The sequence below is a fragment of the Pocillopora verrucosa genome, chromosome 7, assembly GCF_036669915.1.
Source record: "Pocillopora verrucosa isolate sample1 chromosome 7, ASM3666991v2, whole genome shotgun sequence".
Classification (NCBI taxonomy): domain Eukaryota; kingdom Metazoa; phylum Cnidaria; class Anthozoa; order Scleractinia; family Pocilloporidae; genus Pocillopora; species Pocillopora verrucosa.
Window position 1 is genome coordinate 22,686,191 of NC_089318.1, and position 15,635 is coordinate 22,701,825.

The following is a 15,635-nucleotide window of genomic DNA, read 5'->3' on the forward strand; positions in this document are numbered from 1 at the left end:
TCAGTATATCTTACATCCGGGCCCTTTTCACCGTCGCCTGGTGGCATAATGATGAACCGAGCCGACAATAATAACAACAAAATCAACCGCCTAATAATGTTGTACTGGCAAGAGCGATAGACGGTTCCTGATGGTATCGATGTGGGAATTTTCACCGATAACAATACCTTTGCACCAAGAATGGAATCCTTCATCCATTTATTCGAAACACCATCAGGGAGCGGAACACCGAAAGCCCGGGCTTCAATGCCGGAGTGCCTGCCTCCTGAGGTTAGTAGGTATTTTCGTTTAGGTACAAGCTTGATTTCCTCAGTTTAATATGATTCTGCGCTTGATGATTTGCAGGTTGAAGAAGGAAACGTAGAGTATAAGGTGAGTTCTTCAGCATGGTTCTGACCTGGGTCTCAAACTGGATGAGATTACCTTGTCAAGCGGGAAAAATTCTAAGCTTGGAAATAGCAAACGGTTTTCATCATCTCGTTCGAGTTGATCACTGTTGGAATAGAACTGAAACGGTTGCAGTTGTTATCGAGGAAATTCGCCATTAGAAACTTTCGATGCTACTTTTTAGTATGATGATGATGTAATATTTTACCTGGATGCGCCATCTCCAAAATAGTGCTTCGTGGCAAAATATTATTGCTGGGGACTTAGTCTGAATATATTAAATTTAAGCCCGCTCGAGCGAGAGGTGAATGTTTCCGAGAGAAGGATAGATTTATCAAGAAAGTGAAATTGAAGTCGAGGAACACCTGGACCCTGGTGTTGATTTAGTTGGATGGAATATCTAAGTTTTGTTCTGTGGAGTTTCCTTGAACGAGGAAAAAAATTCTAAGTATTCAACTGAAAAAAAATGTCGGTGGGAATCGAGTTTCTAACACTACCGTCGTGAAATAAAGATGGTACCCGTTAACTCCCAAGATCTGATTCATAATCCTTCCTTCTGGCAACTACAAACTTCTCTTTAAAGTAGTTCACCTTTTAACTCCCATGAGTGACCAAGACAGAATTTCTTTTTACAATATCAAGCATAGAAGTGATGACACTTAACACAATCAGATGTTACTCTTGGCTTAAAATAACTTAAACTGCCTAAGGGATAAAAGAGAATGAATGATATGCACTGTTTAATGCAGTAATCTTCTTGACAACTTTATCAGACCAAAGCGATATTATTCGATTTAATCATAGAAATATTCTGTTAGGTTTTTACCGTAAATAATATATAGATTTAGCCAAGCCTAAAAGCGGAGCTCGCATTTTTTTCCCGTATGTCTCAAGGGCACAACGCCTTGCCCTGGCCAAGACTAGAACCGGGGTCGTCCAACTTGGAGCCCAGTGCACTGACCACTGGACTACTGAACAAAGCCGTGGTGTTGGCATGCCTGCAGTGCAGTTGACCACACATGTTAAAAGTAGCACCTTGTACAGTCGTACGGTCATACATCCAAATTTTTTCGGCTTGATGGGTTACTACTATTTTATATAATTATGGGGCTACGCTCTGCGAGCTCCACTGCTAGTCCCTCCTGTGTTGTTTCCTGATACTTTCATCACTTAAATTTTATAACCATTGATGCCTATATCTTGAGTGTTTATTTGCAAACAAAAAACAGCTTTTCAGGGTGACTAATCACCCAGACTTTTTAGAAATAGGCTTCCTTGTGTCACACAAGAATGGTTACATCTTGGTATCCAGTTTTTTCCCTCATAACTCCAAATTGCTCCCATAACCTAAGAAACACACTCAGAATTCTAATGTGACTGGGATAAATTGGATACAGAACCACCTTGTGAATGTCTCAGGGTTAAAATTAATTATTATTATTTATTTACTAATATACATGAAAAATTAATGCACATTTGATTGGTTAAAAACAAGTGCATTTATCATTTAACGCGAGTGCAAAGTTGTGACATAAGTACAAATTACAAAAAGTGCTCAAGCACAGCCAAAATTTTGTGTGTCTTGACTTTCTGTGATGCATTTTTCATGTAAATTATGAACAAGTAACAACATGATTTCAAGTGCAATTTGGTGTAAATAAGCACTTGTAAATTTTTAAAAGCTAACAAATTGCACTCGTCTCATGGGCTTGTGTTATTTTGTTGTCTTTGAAAATTTACTTGTGCTTTATAACACCAAATTGCACTCAAAATCATATCGTTACTTATACAAATTACTGTTATTCATATGACAGCTGAAGCTTGTAAATCCATCTCCTTCTCGTCTTGAGCACCTTGTCACTCAGATGAAGTGGCGGTTACAGGAAGGTGAAGGAGAAGCAATTTATGAGATTGGTGTTGGAGACGATGGTATGTATGTGGGTTTGACTGGGGAAGAGCTGGAGTCTTCCCTGAAGACACTTAATGTCATGGCATCAAAGCTTGGAGCTCATACTGCTTTATTAAGGAACTATGTTTTGAAAGATAATCATGGCAGACAGGTTGCAGAAGTTCTTGTGAGACGAGTGCCTGATGATCAGCAGGTATGTAATGATTTTGTGACATACTGATTGATTCATGGTGCACAATGGAAATGTTTCTGAAATTTTATTGCATGGAGAAGAAGAATCCAGTCAGACTACAATTAGCACACTACCAATAATGTAGAATTACTTTGACATTTGCATTTTGTAATATCCAGTATGAACTGTCCTGGGATGGTGAAATTCCCCAAATAGTTCCTGTGTTCTTGGTTTTCTATGTTTGATAAAAATGGAATGACATGTTGGAAACATATGTACCCCTTTCTCATTTTAACATCCACTGTCATGCTGTCAGACATCAATCTCTTTATCATTCTCTTAATCTCTTGTTTATTTACACCCCACCAAACATAAGCATGATGAATCTATGAAAAAAAATTGGATTTTTAAAATTCAGGCCTTTTTTTTTTTAACAAGGGACTATTTGTCTACTGAAAATGGATATTTGCCCAAATCAAGGTGGATGAAGTTGAAAACCTTGACCTCAAATTTTAACAGGGACAAGGAGCATTTTGAAATCAAAGCTTCTAAAAATGATGGTGTCCCTACACTTTGTATTTGTTGTGCAATGATAATACTCTTGTTTCAACTAAACAACATTTTGATAAAAAAAAGGGGGTAAGTTTCTAAAGAGACTGTGGTTCTGCATCAGTGAAAGAGTATAACAAGGAAATTTAGTATTATCAACTGAGTTGTAATGTAAATTGGCCACCATAAAGAGTTACGAAGCTGACATTTCGAGTGTTAGCTCTTCATCAGAGCGAATGACATAGAGCTAAGGCTTGAAATGTCAGCTTTGAAACTCTTAACGGTGGCTAATTTATGTTTTCAACTCGGTTGATAACACTGAATTACCCTCACACTTTGATCAGCTATCAAAGCTGATTATCAGTCATTCAAAAAGTTAACAAATCAAAGTATATTATAGGGAGAAAGAATTGCATTTATTCACCCTAATTTTTGTGTATTTATTTAATTTCTTTTCAGTTTATTGACATAAGACTTGCTGTGTTGGGGAATGTTGATGCTGGAAAGAGCACATTACTTGGAGTCTTGACACATGATGAGCTAGATAATGGCCGTGGACGAGCAAGGTTGAATCTTTTCAGACATCTTCATGAAATACAAACAGGTCGAACATCAAGTATCAGCCATGAAATACTTGGATTTAGCAGCAAGGGAGAGGTAGGCAAAGATCGAAAGTTAGCCACAAGATTTCCTCTGGGTGCACTTTCATAGAAAATTGAGAGCTTTGAATACTGTATTTCCTTCCTTTAGTACCTATGTTCTAATAAGTGCCCTCCCTTGAATTAGTGCTCCCCATCCTTCCTCTCTTTATTGAATGGAAGGGATACATGGAAAACATATATCTATTGCCACTCTATTTATAATTTTTAAGGCTTCAACTACGATGGAATCAGTACAGTTAAGTAGTTTCTTAATAAGCACCATCCTTCCAAGAAGCACCCTTCCTGTTAGGTACTTCAGTAAAAAAAAAACTTTTTAAAAATGCTATCAAATGTAAAACCACCTTCACAATTTGGGTTAATAGAGAAAAAGGTAACTCATATTTGGGAAGGTTTAGAAAGGTGGCTGTAGTTTGTCAATATTTCACGGGCTTTGAACCAAGTTATAGTTTTGTAAATGTTTTATGTTTACAAGGTTGTAAACTACAGCGAATCTCGAACGGCAGAAGACATCTGCGAGCAGTCAACCAAGTTGATCACTTTCATCGATTTAGCTGGGCATCACAAGTATTTACGAACAACAATCTTTGGTTTAACTGGTCATTCTCCAGATTTTGCCATGTTGGTCATCGCTGGAAATGCTGGAATAGGTAAAGGACTCGTGTCTTAGCAGGGCTGTGAACTCAACTTTTTTCTCAGTTGACGTTGGGCAAACTGAAATTGAAAAAGATTGTTAGAAATTTGAACTTCCAAACGAATGATGGGACCAAAGTTGTGGAATAAGCTACCAAGCGAAATTAGAACCCTCCCATCATTATTTAGTTTTAAGAATCATATCCATAAATTTGATTTGAGCGTAATGGTAGAAGACGACAATTGTTCCAATTGTATCCTTTGTAATTCTTAATCTTTTCTCTTTTTAATAATTCATTCCATTAGTCTATAGTTAATAGGTTTTTAATTATATTATATTGTTGATTATATTGTTAGGCTTTTTTTAATAGTTCATTAGAAAACAGTTAGTGGTTATTAACTATGTTAAGTGTCCCCTACTGGTAGAGGGGTTTTTAAACCCCATCGGCTAGATATTCAAGACACATTAATAAAGTTTATGATGATGATTAATGATCATGATGACTTTTATGTCGTTTTGTGAGATAAACAATGGTAGCAAAATCATTTTATGTTGAACCAAATTTACCCCAACGTTAAGTGAACACTTTACGGTCTGATTCTCCGAAACAAGCAGATTCTGTGTTTATCGTTGTCCCTATTTGCACTGATATCAAATGGCCCAGTAAGTTGTCTGTCAGCTGTTAAGTTTTGTGGAGAGGATGGAGGGATGGACTGCGTGAGGAAACAAAATTTTATAGGTTCTTCCATTGCAAACTTGGTAAAGATTTCAGAGGGAAGGATAAAAACAGTGGCTCTTGTCTTCTTACCTACTAAGTTGATTTTTGTACTTTTTATGTATAGTTGGAACTACAAAAGAACACTTAGGCTTGGTTATGGCATTGAAAGTCCCAACTTTTATAATACTAAACAAGAATGATGTTTGTTTACCAACAACAATGGAACGGACGCGCAGAGTACTTGATCGACTTTTAAAATCTCCTGGCTGTAATAAGGTGCCAATGGTTGTCAAAACTGAAGACGATGTTATTACAGCTGCAACTAACTTCAACTCGAATCAGTAAGATTACAGCTCTCCTTATTCCTTATCTTAGTTCGCTGCATATGATTATAATAAAAACTAGTGGTTTTTTCTTTATTTCAATGGAACAAACTCTTAATTAGTTCAGATGAACCCAGCTGTTTCTATCAATATTATCGATATACTGTCACAAAGTAGTAATCTTGGAATCATAATTGCCTTTGGTATGATTGCTCAGGCCCCGGTTATTTGAAGGGTGGATAACGCTATCCATTGGATAAATCTCTATCCGGTGGATAGTGCTGTACGTTTTGTTAAAAGTTAAGATTGATATCCGCAATAGGAAAAAATTCAGTTGCGAAGAGCACAAAAGATGTTACTGAGTTTGGCGGAACACTTTTTAAAAGTAAGATGTGAAGTTTTTTCTTATTGAGTTAAATTAATCTGTTAAAACAGCCTGTACATCTTGATGCGACTTATCACCACCATTATAACAAAATACACTCAATGCTTTCTTTATAAAACAGAATTTACAATAGAATACGAAAGCACCCGACTAATCATACTAAAACAAATATTCGCCTTAGGCTCAGTGACTATTGTTGAATAATTCTCGCAACAACATTCTCAGCGCCTTCGGCGAACAATTCGGCTAAATATGAATAGCAGTTTTAAATGTTTTCTGTACAATGAACTTGGAAGTGTAAAGCGTGCGCGCCATAAGGAGCGCGAAGCACAAGGTAAATGCAACTCTCTTCCCACCCCTACCCCCTTGGGTAATTTTTTTTATAAAAAATTTTTATTTTTCATCCTCGCCGCTCTTATTTTGCTGGCGCTCTAGAGAATTAGATGGAGAAAAGAGGAGATCTGCCGAAAGGTCGTACAAGTGGCCATTTGAATTTCCTGAAGCTTCGGCAAAATAATCGCAAGTTTTAGTTGGTTCGTGGTTCGAGTTATCGGAATCCAACTGTAGTTTTCCATCTGAGAGGCTGGTGCATGTTTAAAAGACTAATATTGTATTGAGATTTTAATCCAAGCTAATTCAATTTCAAGTACTTTAAAAAAAAAAAAAGAAAATTGCTTTTATACCAGTATCTTTTATCCCTAGGGTTACTCCCATCTTTACAGTGTCTTGTGTGGATGGAGAAAATCTCAATCTGGTCAAGAAATTTCTCAATCTAGTGCCTCCATCGCGATCACCCACGGACCAGGAGAAACTAGCCCAAAAACCAACAGAATACCAGGTATGAGGAAGTTTCATTTCGCCTGTAGTTAGTCGAGACAGGCAAAGGAGCAGACAAGCGACAAGTGGTGCTGGTGAAGGAAACAGCCGCTGACCCCCGCCGTTTGTCGCGTGCTCACTATTTCGCTCATTTCTACCAACTAAGATGCTTGGACAGGGTATTATGACGTTCTGAATCAGGGCGTGGCTATGGCAACCGAGATTTAGGGGGCTCATGTACCACCTCTTCAAAGTGAGGTGGAATTTCTTACAATTTAATGAACTTATATCACAGTAACTGTATGTTGGTCAAACTTCTTATTTGGTGAAAAAGAAAAACTTTGGTTTGCTGAAATACCAGGCAACTTGACTGCTAATTCCACTCACAGGTAGTACCCTTTAACTTTTCCACTTACTTTACTGTGTTAAAGAAGTTTACAAATATCCTGAGGACTTAAGCTTACTCAATAATCAGAGAAATACATTGTATTATGTATTTTAAGAATTTTTTTCCTACTCGTTAATTTTTTAACTACTTTCATTTTCCAGGTGGATGAAATATTCAATGTTCCAGGGACTGGGCCTGTTGTGGGTGGCACTTTAGAGAGGTAAACAGTAGTAAACGACATTGATAACGCTGGCGCCCAAATGAATGCTGAGATTGGTCAACCTAGTACCAGGTCCCTCGTGGGTCAAGTTCCTTTATTTGTCTTGCGTATCACTAGTGGGTGTTGTCTAGTCAACGTTTTAGGCCTCAGTAAAAGCTTGATAGCTTACGGTTTCCATCATCTGTAACGTCACATCACAACTAACCATTGGGAAATTAAAGCAGTTGTCTCAATATTCTCACGCATGATTGTCGGTTCTTAAAACCGTTTTGCATAGATTAAGCATCGCGGTGTGAGTTTAATTTTTGCGTCTAGGGGGGTTGCAATCAATGTCGAAGTTCTCAGTTGTTATGAAGTCTAATCATGGATTTAAGGATTTAATTCGATTCTTTAGAGGAGTACTTCGCGAAGGAGATCAACTTCTACTCGGTCCGTCCACGAGTGGTAACTTTCAGCCAGTGACTGTGTTATCAGTGAAAAGGAACCGCGCCTCCTGTAGGGTCGTACGAGCAGGCCAGGCTGCTTCGGTAGCGATCAGCGGTATCGACAGGAATTTACTAAGGAAGGTAAGTTCAGAACACAAAATGCGCCATCTCATTACTCCTAGCCGTATTCGAACGTTATCTATCTTTTTATGAATCTTTCTCTAATTTTTCTCCAAATATTGACAAGACCCGAAAAATTAGTTTTAGACAATGTACTCTTGATTTTTGCTCCTGTAGGAAAAAGTTGGTTTTGTTAAAATTATCCAGAGCTGAGTCTGGAAATTAACTCGATTTCGCTTTGGTCTTGCATGCTACTTCTTGTGCTAAGGCCGAAAGCGTGCACCAGTCTCTTTGCCAATCAGATTCGAAAGGTGCGTCTTCCGTGGTTGAGTAACACTGAGGCGTTTTTTTTTTCCTTTCTCGCTTTTATTGGCTTCTTGGAGTTCTTAGCTTTTTCGTAATTTGCCGTCGTCTCTTCTTTGGTTTTGGTTTTAAAGTGCTGTGTTGAAAAGCGTCTCCATTCAAATTTCGAGCAGCTACGACTAGAAACTGATATGATTTTGTCAAGATTGCTCCAGCTTTTACCACTCCTAAAATGTCACGGAATGTAGTTTCTTTTAGTGCTCCTTGCTAACTAAACATCTTAATTTGTACGTTGGTTAGGGCATGGTTCTAACAGATCCCGTTCAAAAGCCTCATTCCTGCATTGGATTCTGGGCTGATGTATTTCTTCTTTATCACACCACATCAATAAGCAAACGCTTTCAAGCTACTGTGTACATTAGAAATGTTATTCAAACGGCTGTTATCGAGGAAATGAACAAGGTACGAATTGAAATGCAGTGGTATTTTATGCTCGACTAGTAAATGTAAACCTCTCTCGAGGGTAATATTCCTTGTGTGAAATTTTTTTTTTTTTTGTGGTAAAAGCGGTTTCATTTGCTTTCTAACAAGAAGCTCCTAGGTAACTGACGGCAACTCTAAACCAATTATAATTGATTTTTTAAAATTTCTCGTGGTATTCTTTCCAACTTAGTTTTTTTACTGATGTTCCTGCGACTTCCAAAATCTTGACGAAGATTCCTTGTGTTGCATTGACAGGAATCCTTGAGGACCGGTCAAAGAGCAAAAATACGGTTCAGGTTCATGAAACAGCCAGAGTATGTTCGCCAAGGATCAAGGATCTTTTTCAGGGAAGGACATACTAAGGGTGTTGGACAGGTTCTGAACGTTATTTACCATAACCCTGACACCAACAGATGACAGCAGACGATCACAATTCTTACTGATACTATATACTCACAGAGGGCTGGGGCCCACAACACAGAGGGATTAGGGAGAGTGGATGCCAATCCTCACGCTGCTTGTTTGCGGATCCAGTCTAAACAGCGTGTTAACCGTGCCTTTTGGATAGACACTTCACTATTGGCAAGTGTAGTTTCCCTTTGGCTACGATTTTGGTGATCTGCCTTAAGGTGGCGTTTTGTCTTTGGCTAAAAGAGTCAAGCTGATTTTTTAAAATAAATTTGAATGGTAAATGCTACAATGGCAGGCTATTTTTCTTAAAATAGGAAAGCAGAAAACTGATGTGGAAGGGGTTTCATTGTTGAGTAAAGCCAAGGAAGACACGTTCCGTGGGCAAGCCAGTATGTGCCCTTTACGCTTTAGTGAACAAAAGAGACTTTCAGGTGTAAAAAAAGCTTTTTTTGCAGCTAGAGATCGACTTTAAACACGTGTGTAATATCATATGTCGTATTCAAACAGGTCTTAACATAACGTGACGACTGCACTGAATTATAGAAACATTGAAGGTTTTTAACTAATTTTACTGGATGTAAATGAGTAAAATGGTGTGTGCCGGTGATCTTTGAATGAAGTGCGCTTGATGTTTTGACAAACCAGTGTTTACATTATTAATGCCTATTGAATAACAATACACAAGCGCTGGTGTTGAAATGGTGTCTTGTGTTTTTTACTTAAAACCAGTACCAGCTTGGCTTGAACAGCCAATAGTGTTAAGGTGCTATCGATGCTAACGTGTGCTGACCATACTGTAAAATGGGGGACTGGTTTCTCTAAAATTTAGCTCTGGCCAGTTGTTTGGGTATAAGGGGCTTCTTTACCACTGAGATTTAACCACGTTTTAGTATATCGTTGCCTCTAAGTTGTCATAGTGACTCTATTATATCTTGGACAATGTTTTTTTATTATTATTCTGTGCATATTTTGATAGCAGAGGTTTATCTACTTGTGACAAACGAGCAGGTCTTTTCTGACTCCCAGAGAACAGTTCGGTCGCAGCTTACCTCTGGTTCACTCCTTTCTATGTCAACACTCTCCAATTAGAGCTTCGGTATTTTTTTGGATGACATCAATCGTATAACTTCGCCAATAATTATGTAGCTGAGTTCTGTTTGTTTCAAGTAGTCAATTCTTTACCTGGGAGACTTCGACTTGTACTCAGATTCCCTGTGCAAGTATCGCGGCGTTAGCACGGCTTTAGGAGTCTGGGGGGAGAATGCATTAGCTTATGTAGCTAGTGATGCGACAAAGAATGGATATTGGGACTGGTGCCTATAAAGCAGCAGTTCGGGTAAGAACCGACTCAAACTGGGTACGATTCTTCTGAATTTAGGCACGAAACGACCGAGGGTATATAACGACTAGATACCCGTAAATTTGTCCTAAGACTGTTTCCAGGCGCTCTAGGCGTTTAATCAGTAAAAATACGCACGTCGCGTAAAGCGATCCGACCCAAACATACCCTCGCCACGACTATCGCACCCTTCGTTTTTTTGCTCTATTTCATCACCTCAACGCCTGAACCAGGCTATCCTTAGACATTATCCGTTCCTCGAAGCTAGAGTAATTTACGAACCTTACCACATCTGTTATTGAACAGACCACAGCAACATAGTAACTACAGGGTTAATAGTTTTATTGTCTGAGAATTTCTCAATTTATTTATTTGATATACGCAAAACAAAAAAAGCAAAGTTTTCAAACTAGTTCCGTTTCACAAAGAAATTCTAGTTACTGCTTTCCCACATCTGGGAAAATCGAAAATCGTAAAACCAAAACCAAATTAATCGTAACAGCCAATCAGATCAGAGCAAGAGAAATTCTATTAAGAGTCGACGAGAACAAAGCAAGACAAACCAACTGTTTGAAGCGCGGGAAAGCACAGGTGACCAAGACACCATTGCTTTTAGTTTTGCATCTGATTGGTCGAGAGGAGGTGCAAGTTCTCTAGACCAATAAGAGTGCGAAGAGAAGCAAAACAAACGAAATCGCCGAAACCGCGTCATACCATTGACACTTATCTGAAGATTGCTCTAGGTCTATACAAAAGAGACCCAAAATACGTATGCCAAGCTGAAGCGTATACGTATCCAAAAATTGTTGTACTGTATTATTTCTAAGTAAGTATTTTCCGACGAAAATGACTGCATATCGTTGCGTGAGGTTGATTTGTTTTATTTCTGTTCTTCTACGAGATCTGGGCGGTGCATCTTCCGTAAAAATGAATCCATCGCCTTACGACAGTACCTCCACAGTAGTTCTTTGTCTGCCGGTGATGTGCGATAAATTTTAAACAATATGTCCTTGATCATTTCTACCCTGGTGGGGTCAACTTGGTCTTTTCCTCGGACCCCAGAAATGTTTCTGCCGTATAGTTCGTCTGGCGTGAAGAGCTCGCGTAACAATCGGACAGCGAAATTCATTGTGGAATTTGACTTCACCTGCAGGGCAATGAGGTTGTCACGTGATATGGGAAAGTCTAAATCTTCCGGTAACGTCTGTTCGGTTATTTTAGCCATTTCAAGCTGTATTCGTTGACGAGCTGAGATCCCACGAAGTGACTTTGAGACGTCGAAAGGTCCTGATTGTAGTGGTTTAAGACCGCTTCCTTGGCATTCCATCTCAAAATCTACCTTTTCCTCGTTGTCGGGCGTAGTATTAATCATATGGGCTTCCGCTGAAGTAGCATTAGATGGGGCCTCTATATCTGTGGAATGAGAGGCAGATCCATTGTCTGTATTGTTTGTTAGGGTGGGTCGCAGAGGAGTGTTCAGTGGTGTTGCTGCCGGTATATTATTTGACTGATTGGTGTTCATTATTTTTGCATTCGGTTGCTTTAGCATTGCAGCCCTATTTTGGGTTTCTCTTGTAGCTGGGTTTGAATGCTTTACCATCCCAGGGAAACTTGATTGGTTTGGCTGGTGGCTTTTCTGTGCTGAGGTTGCACGTGTTTGGTTGTCAGCCACCGTGGCAGTTGGCTGGCTTTCAGACATTGGGACACTTGATTGATTTCCCATCAATGCCATATTCAACTGGTTTCCAATTTGCAGCCCATTTCCTCCAGCAGCTGATTTAGCTCCAATCATCGCCATAATCTGATCTATCTTATGCTCCATTCTCACTAATACTGGAAGGATCAAGGATAGTTTGTCATCCTGGAGAGCACTAAGCATACTCATGGTGGATGAATGAGGGGCTGTCAAGGCAGAAGGAACACCTTGTTGAAGAGGAGTTTGCAGAGCACTGTTAATCACTGGTGAAGTATACAGATTGGAAGGCAAAGTAAATTGGAAAAAGGTTGGAAGTGGTGTTACTCCTTCAATAGATCCATGAGCTGGAGACAGATGTGGCACTTGTGAATGCTGTGGAACAGCACAAGGAGCTTGATGAACTACAGGCTGAGGTACGGTATTTGAATGCTGTGTTAAGATTTGTGGGGACTGAAGCCTAGTTTGTAGATGCTGTGGTACTGTATTTGGGGTCTGAAGTCCAGATTCTAGTGGTTGAGGTACTGTGGGTGGGGACAGTAGTCCCGTTGTCAGATGCTGAGGGACTGTGTGCTGTGGCTGTGGTACTGTACTCAGAAGCTGAGGCTGGGTTACTGCATTTATGTGTGTATGTACTGGATATGGTGGCTGAGGTCTTGCCCCTGGAGTTTCTGAAGGTGGGATACCAAGAGCTGTACGCAGATGCTCAGATACCACATTTGAAGGCTGTGGATCTGCCTGTGAATGCTGTGGAACTGTTTTTGCATGCTGAGGAGTGATATGCATAAGATGAGGTAATAAATTAGCCTGCTGAGATGCTGGCAGTGAAGGGTTTGTAACAATCTGCGGTAGCTGAGGCACTGTATGTGGAGGTTGAGCCACAGTATATGGAGGTGTCACCTGCACAGGAACATTTTCATCAGCCATTTTAAAGATGCAAGATATTACTTCCCATAAGTAGAGGGGACAAAAATATGTTGATAATTTCAAGTAAAACAAAGATCTGGAAGGCTAGGATGGGGCCTAATCTCACCAACTTTGCTCTAATAAGAATTGCTTGCAGCCTGCTTTTGGTCAGTAAACAGATTCTTTGTTAATCATGCTTGTCAATCAACATCACTAGAAATTGACATAATTTAATCAACTTAATTATAACAGAGAAAAGGATTGCACCGACATCCAATATCTTAATTGGCCCAGCCAGTGAAGCTAAGGTTTTCTGTGTGCACCTTAAAGTGATAAGCAGCAAAGTGGGTTTAGTAATTCATGATTAAAAAAAGATCTTTATAATTGAAATACAAGATGAAAACACTTCATACTGCAAGGGTACTACAAAAGCATTGCACTGATAATCATATCCTAGCAAGTTGTAGTGTTAGGATATCTCTCACATGATCTCAGTGGTATGGCATGGCAACAATTGTATCCATGTACTTCTGCGGGACAAAAAAATTGGATTTCCCAATTTTTTAATACAATAACCCTTGAACTGGCATGGGTGACCAAGATTAAATCAACCCAATATCAAGGGGATTACTGGTTGATCCAATACCCAATTCTCCTCACTAACATCAGAAGAACTATATGACAGACAGTAAGGAGAATTATTAATGAGATCCAAGAGAGAAAGGGATAAGTCCTTGAACTAATCGTAGCATTTTTCTTTCAATCCACACCCCCTTTCAGATAAGCACCCCTCCTATCAAACAAAAGAAGTAGTCATCATGCTTACCAAGACATCCTTGCTTTCTCCATTATTTTGCTTTGACTTTTTGCTCTTAAAAGAAAAAAAGATGGAGAGGTTGCAGGGATAAGTTTTCATCAGAAGTTTGTAATGTATGTTTTTAAGTAAGCCTTTGTACAGGCCCAAGTGGCCCATGGGGCCGGTGCTTAGCTCCAGTTTCTTAGCATGAAGCGGCTAGGAGTATTGCTACTCCCCCCTGGATGGGGTGCTAGTCCATCGCAGGGTTACCCCCAGCACATTTGCTGATACCCATTTGTACACCTGAGTGAAGAGAAGCACTGTGAGAGTAAAGTGTCTTGCCTAAGAACACAACACAATGACCCTGGCCAGGGCTCAAACCTGGACCACCCAATTCAGAGTCAAGTGCACTAACTATGAGGCTACCACACCTCCACAATGTATGCTTTTGGTTTGATATATATGGACAATACATCATGAAATTATAAGTATAAAAATGTTATCTTCACGCATACTGTAGCAGGGATAATATAAGCAGAAAAATTTAAAATTTAATTTAAAGCCTCAGCAGTCATGAAATATTCTGGCTATTAAATCTTTTTGTGCAAAGTTTATTATTTAGGCCTGAAGTTAAACTTAATTTCTGCACAATTGCTTGAAGGAAAAAGCCATTCATGAGGGGTAAATTTGCCATGTTGTTAAATCCAGAAGTGGCTCTTCGTTTTACAGTGGCTAAACAAAATGCTATGATTGTGGTGTGCACATGGGGCACTTCAGAGAAAAAGGGTTGTGCCTCCACTAGCCAAACCTACAAACTCTTTTTGGCTCTTTCTTCACGTGGGGAAGGTTTAGGTTAGCTAGTGGACCGGAGGGAAGACTTGGTAAAACATTTGGTAAAATATGTATATCTAACTCATGCATGCACTGCGATTCCAGTATTTTTAATCAGTGAACACCTTGTATGGCGAAACCTACTCTTGTCATTAATCGACATATTTCATTTACAAACGCAACAGATGACAGACATATTTCATTTACAAACGCAACAGATGACAGACAAATTTTTAAAACAAACTTGCTTTAAACCACTAATAGTTCTTTTTATTGTTATTATTGATATTATCCTTTGTAATAATCGTGTCATTCAAATGATTAATAGCAAAGTTATTACAAATAAACTACTTATATTATCTCTTTTATCTATAGCTCTGATGGGACGAACTTTCTACATGTCACAACTAAACCTATTTATTTTGACCAGGATGTGGCTTGTCATCAATTTTCCTCTAATAGAAATTTTAGGTGTCTATTTGTTCGACTGTCACCTGAAATTGAAAATCAAAGAACTTTTGCCACTGATACCGAGCGAATTACAGAGAGCTTGTTAGGTCAGTGCGCGTTCAAAAGGAAATCCGCGGACAAACTAACTCCACCGCGACCAAGTCGCAGCCACTATTGTAAACAAATATGCAATACAATGCGCTACAACGGAAACTACCAGAGAAACCGTTTAAAAGATCGTGTTACCTTTGAAGTAAATTTTGAAGGAGTTCTCTTCCTTCCTCTCCCTCTTCGCTTAGCCGTATTAACCTGAAATAATAAAATTGACAGTATCCCTGTATAAAAACACTTGAAATTTTGAAAGACTGTTATTCAATTCATATTTGAGAACTTAAGCACGACAGTCTTAATAGGAATTATTCTTACCGCTGTTTCAGATTCTTCTTCTTGATCATGAAAGTTGCCAGAGTCTGACATCGTTAAATTCACCCTCTAGAGCGCCAAAATACAAATTAAAGCGATGATTGCGTTCGTTCATCGACCTCGCAGACGCCTCGAGCTGTCCTCAATCGAGCCGAGTGACAACGGGACGCAGTCGCTCAGTAGCCAATCACAGATCAAGCTGATGAAATAAATTCGAGAAACTCTCTCTAGTACTTTCGTGACGCGGAATGGTCGTATGCGGAAATAGGATGTTATTTACACCCTTAGAAAGCAG

The 15,635-nt window shown here is 39.2% G+C and overlaps 2 protein-coding genes across 2 annotated transcripts; one reads left to right on the forward strand and one right to left on the reverse strand.

The window, feature by feature from the left end:
- The first annotated feature begins 28 nt into the window (after positions 1-28).
- On the forward strand, positions 29-9,723 carry LOC131780076 (GTP-binding protein 2-like). The gene is made up of 11 exons (XM_059096694.2): positions 29-270; positions 346-372; positions 2,202-2,489; positions 3,477-3,674; positions 4,152-4,326; positions 5,153-5,369; positions 6,439-6,574; positions 7,102-7,160; positions 7,555-7,726; positions 8,309-8,470; positions 8,747-9,723. The coding sequence occupies exons 1-11, from the start codon at positions 181-183 to the stop codon at positions 8,906-8,908; spliced, it is 1,686 nt and encodes a 561-aa protein (XP_058952677.2). The 5' UTR covers positions 29-180; the 3' UTR covers positions 8,909-9,723.
- Positions 9,724-10,703: 980 nt separating this feature from the next.
- On the reverse strand, positions 10,704-15,486 carry LOC131780082 (mediator of RNA polymerase II transcription subunit 15-like). The gene is made up of 4 exons (XM_059096699.2): positions 15,344-15,486; positions 15,164-15,226; positions 13,667-13,711; positions 10,704-12,834 (listed from the first exon to the last, which is right to left on the reverse strand). The coding sequence occupies exons 1-4, from the start codon at positions 15,392-15,394 to the stop codon at positions 11,122-11,124; spliced, it is 1,872 nt and encodes a 623-aa protein (XP_058952682.1). The 5' UTR covers positions 15,395-15,486; the 3' UTR covers positions 10,704-11,121.
- Between the last annotated feature and the right edge of the window lie 149 nt (positions 15,487-15,635).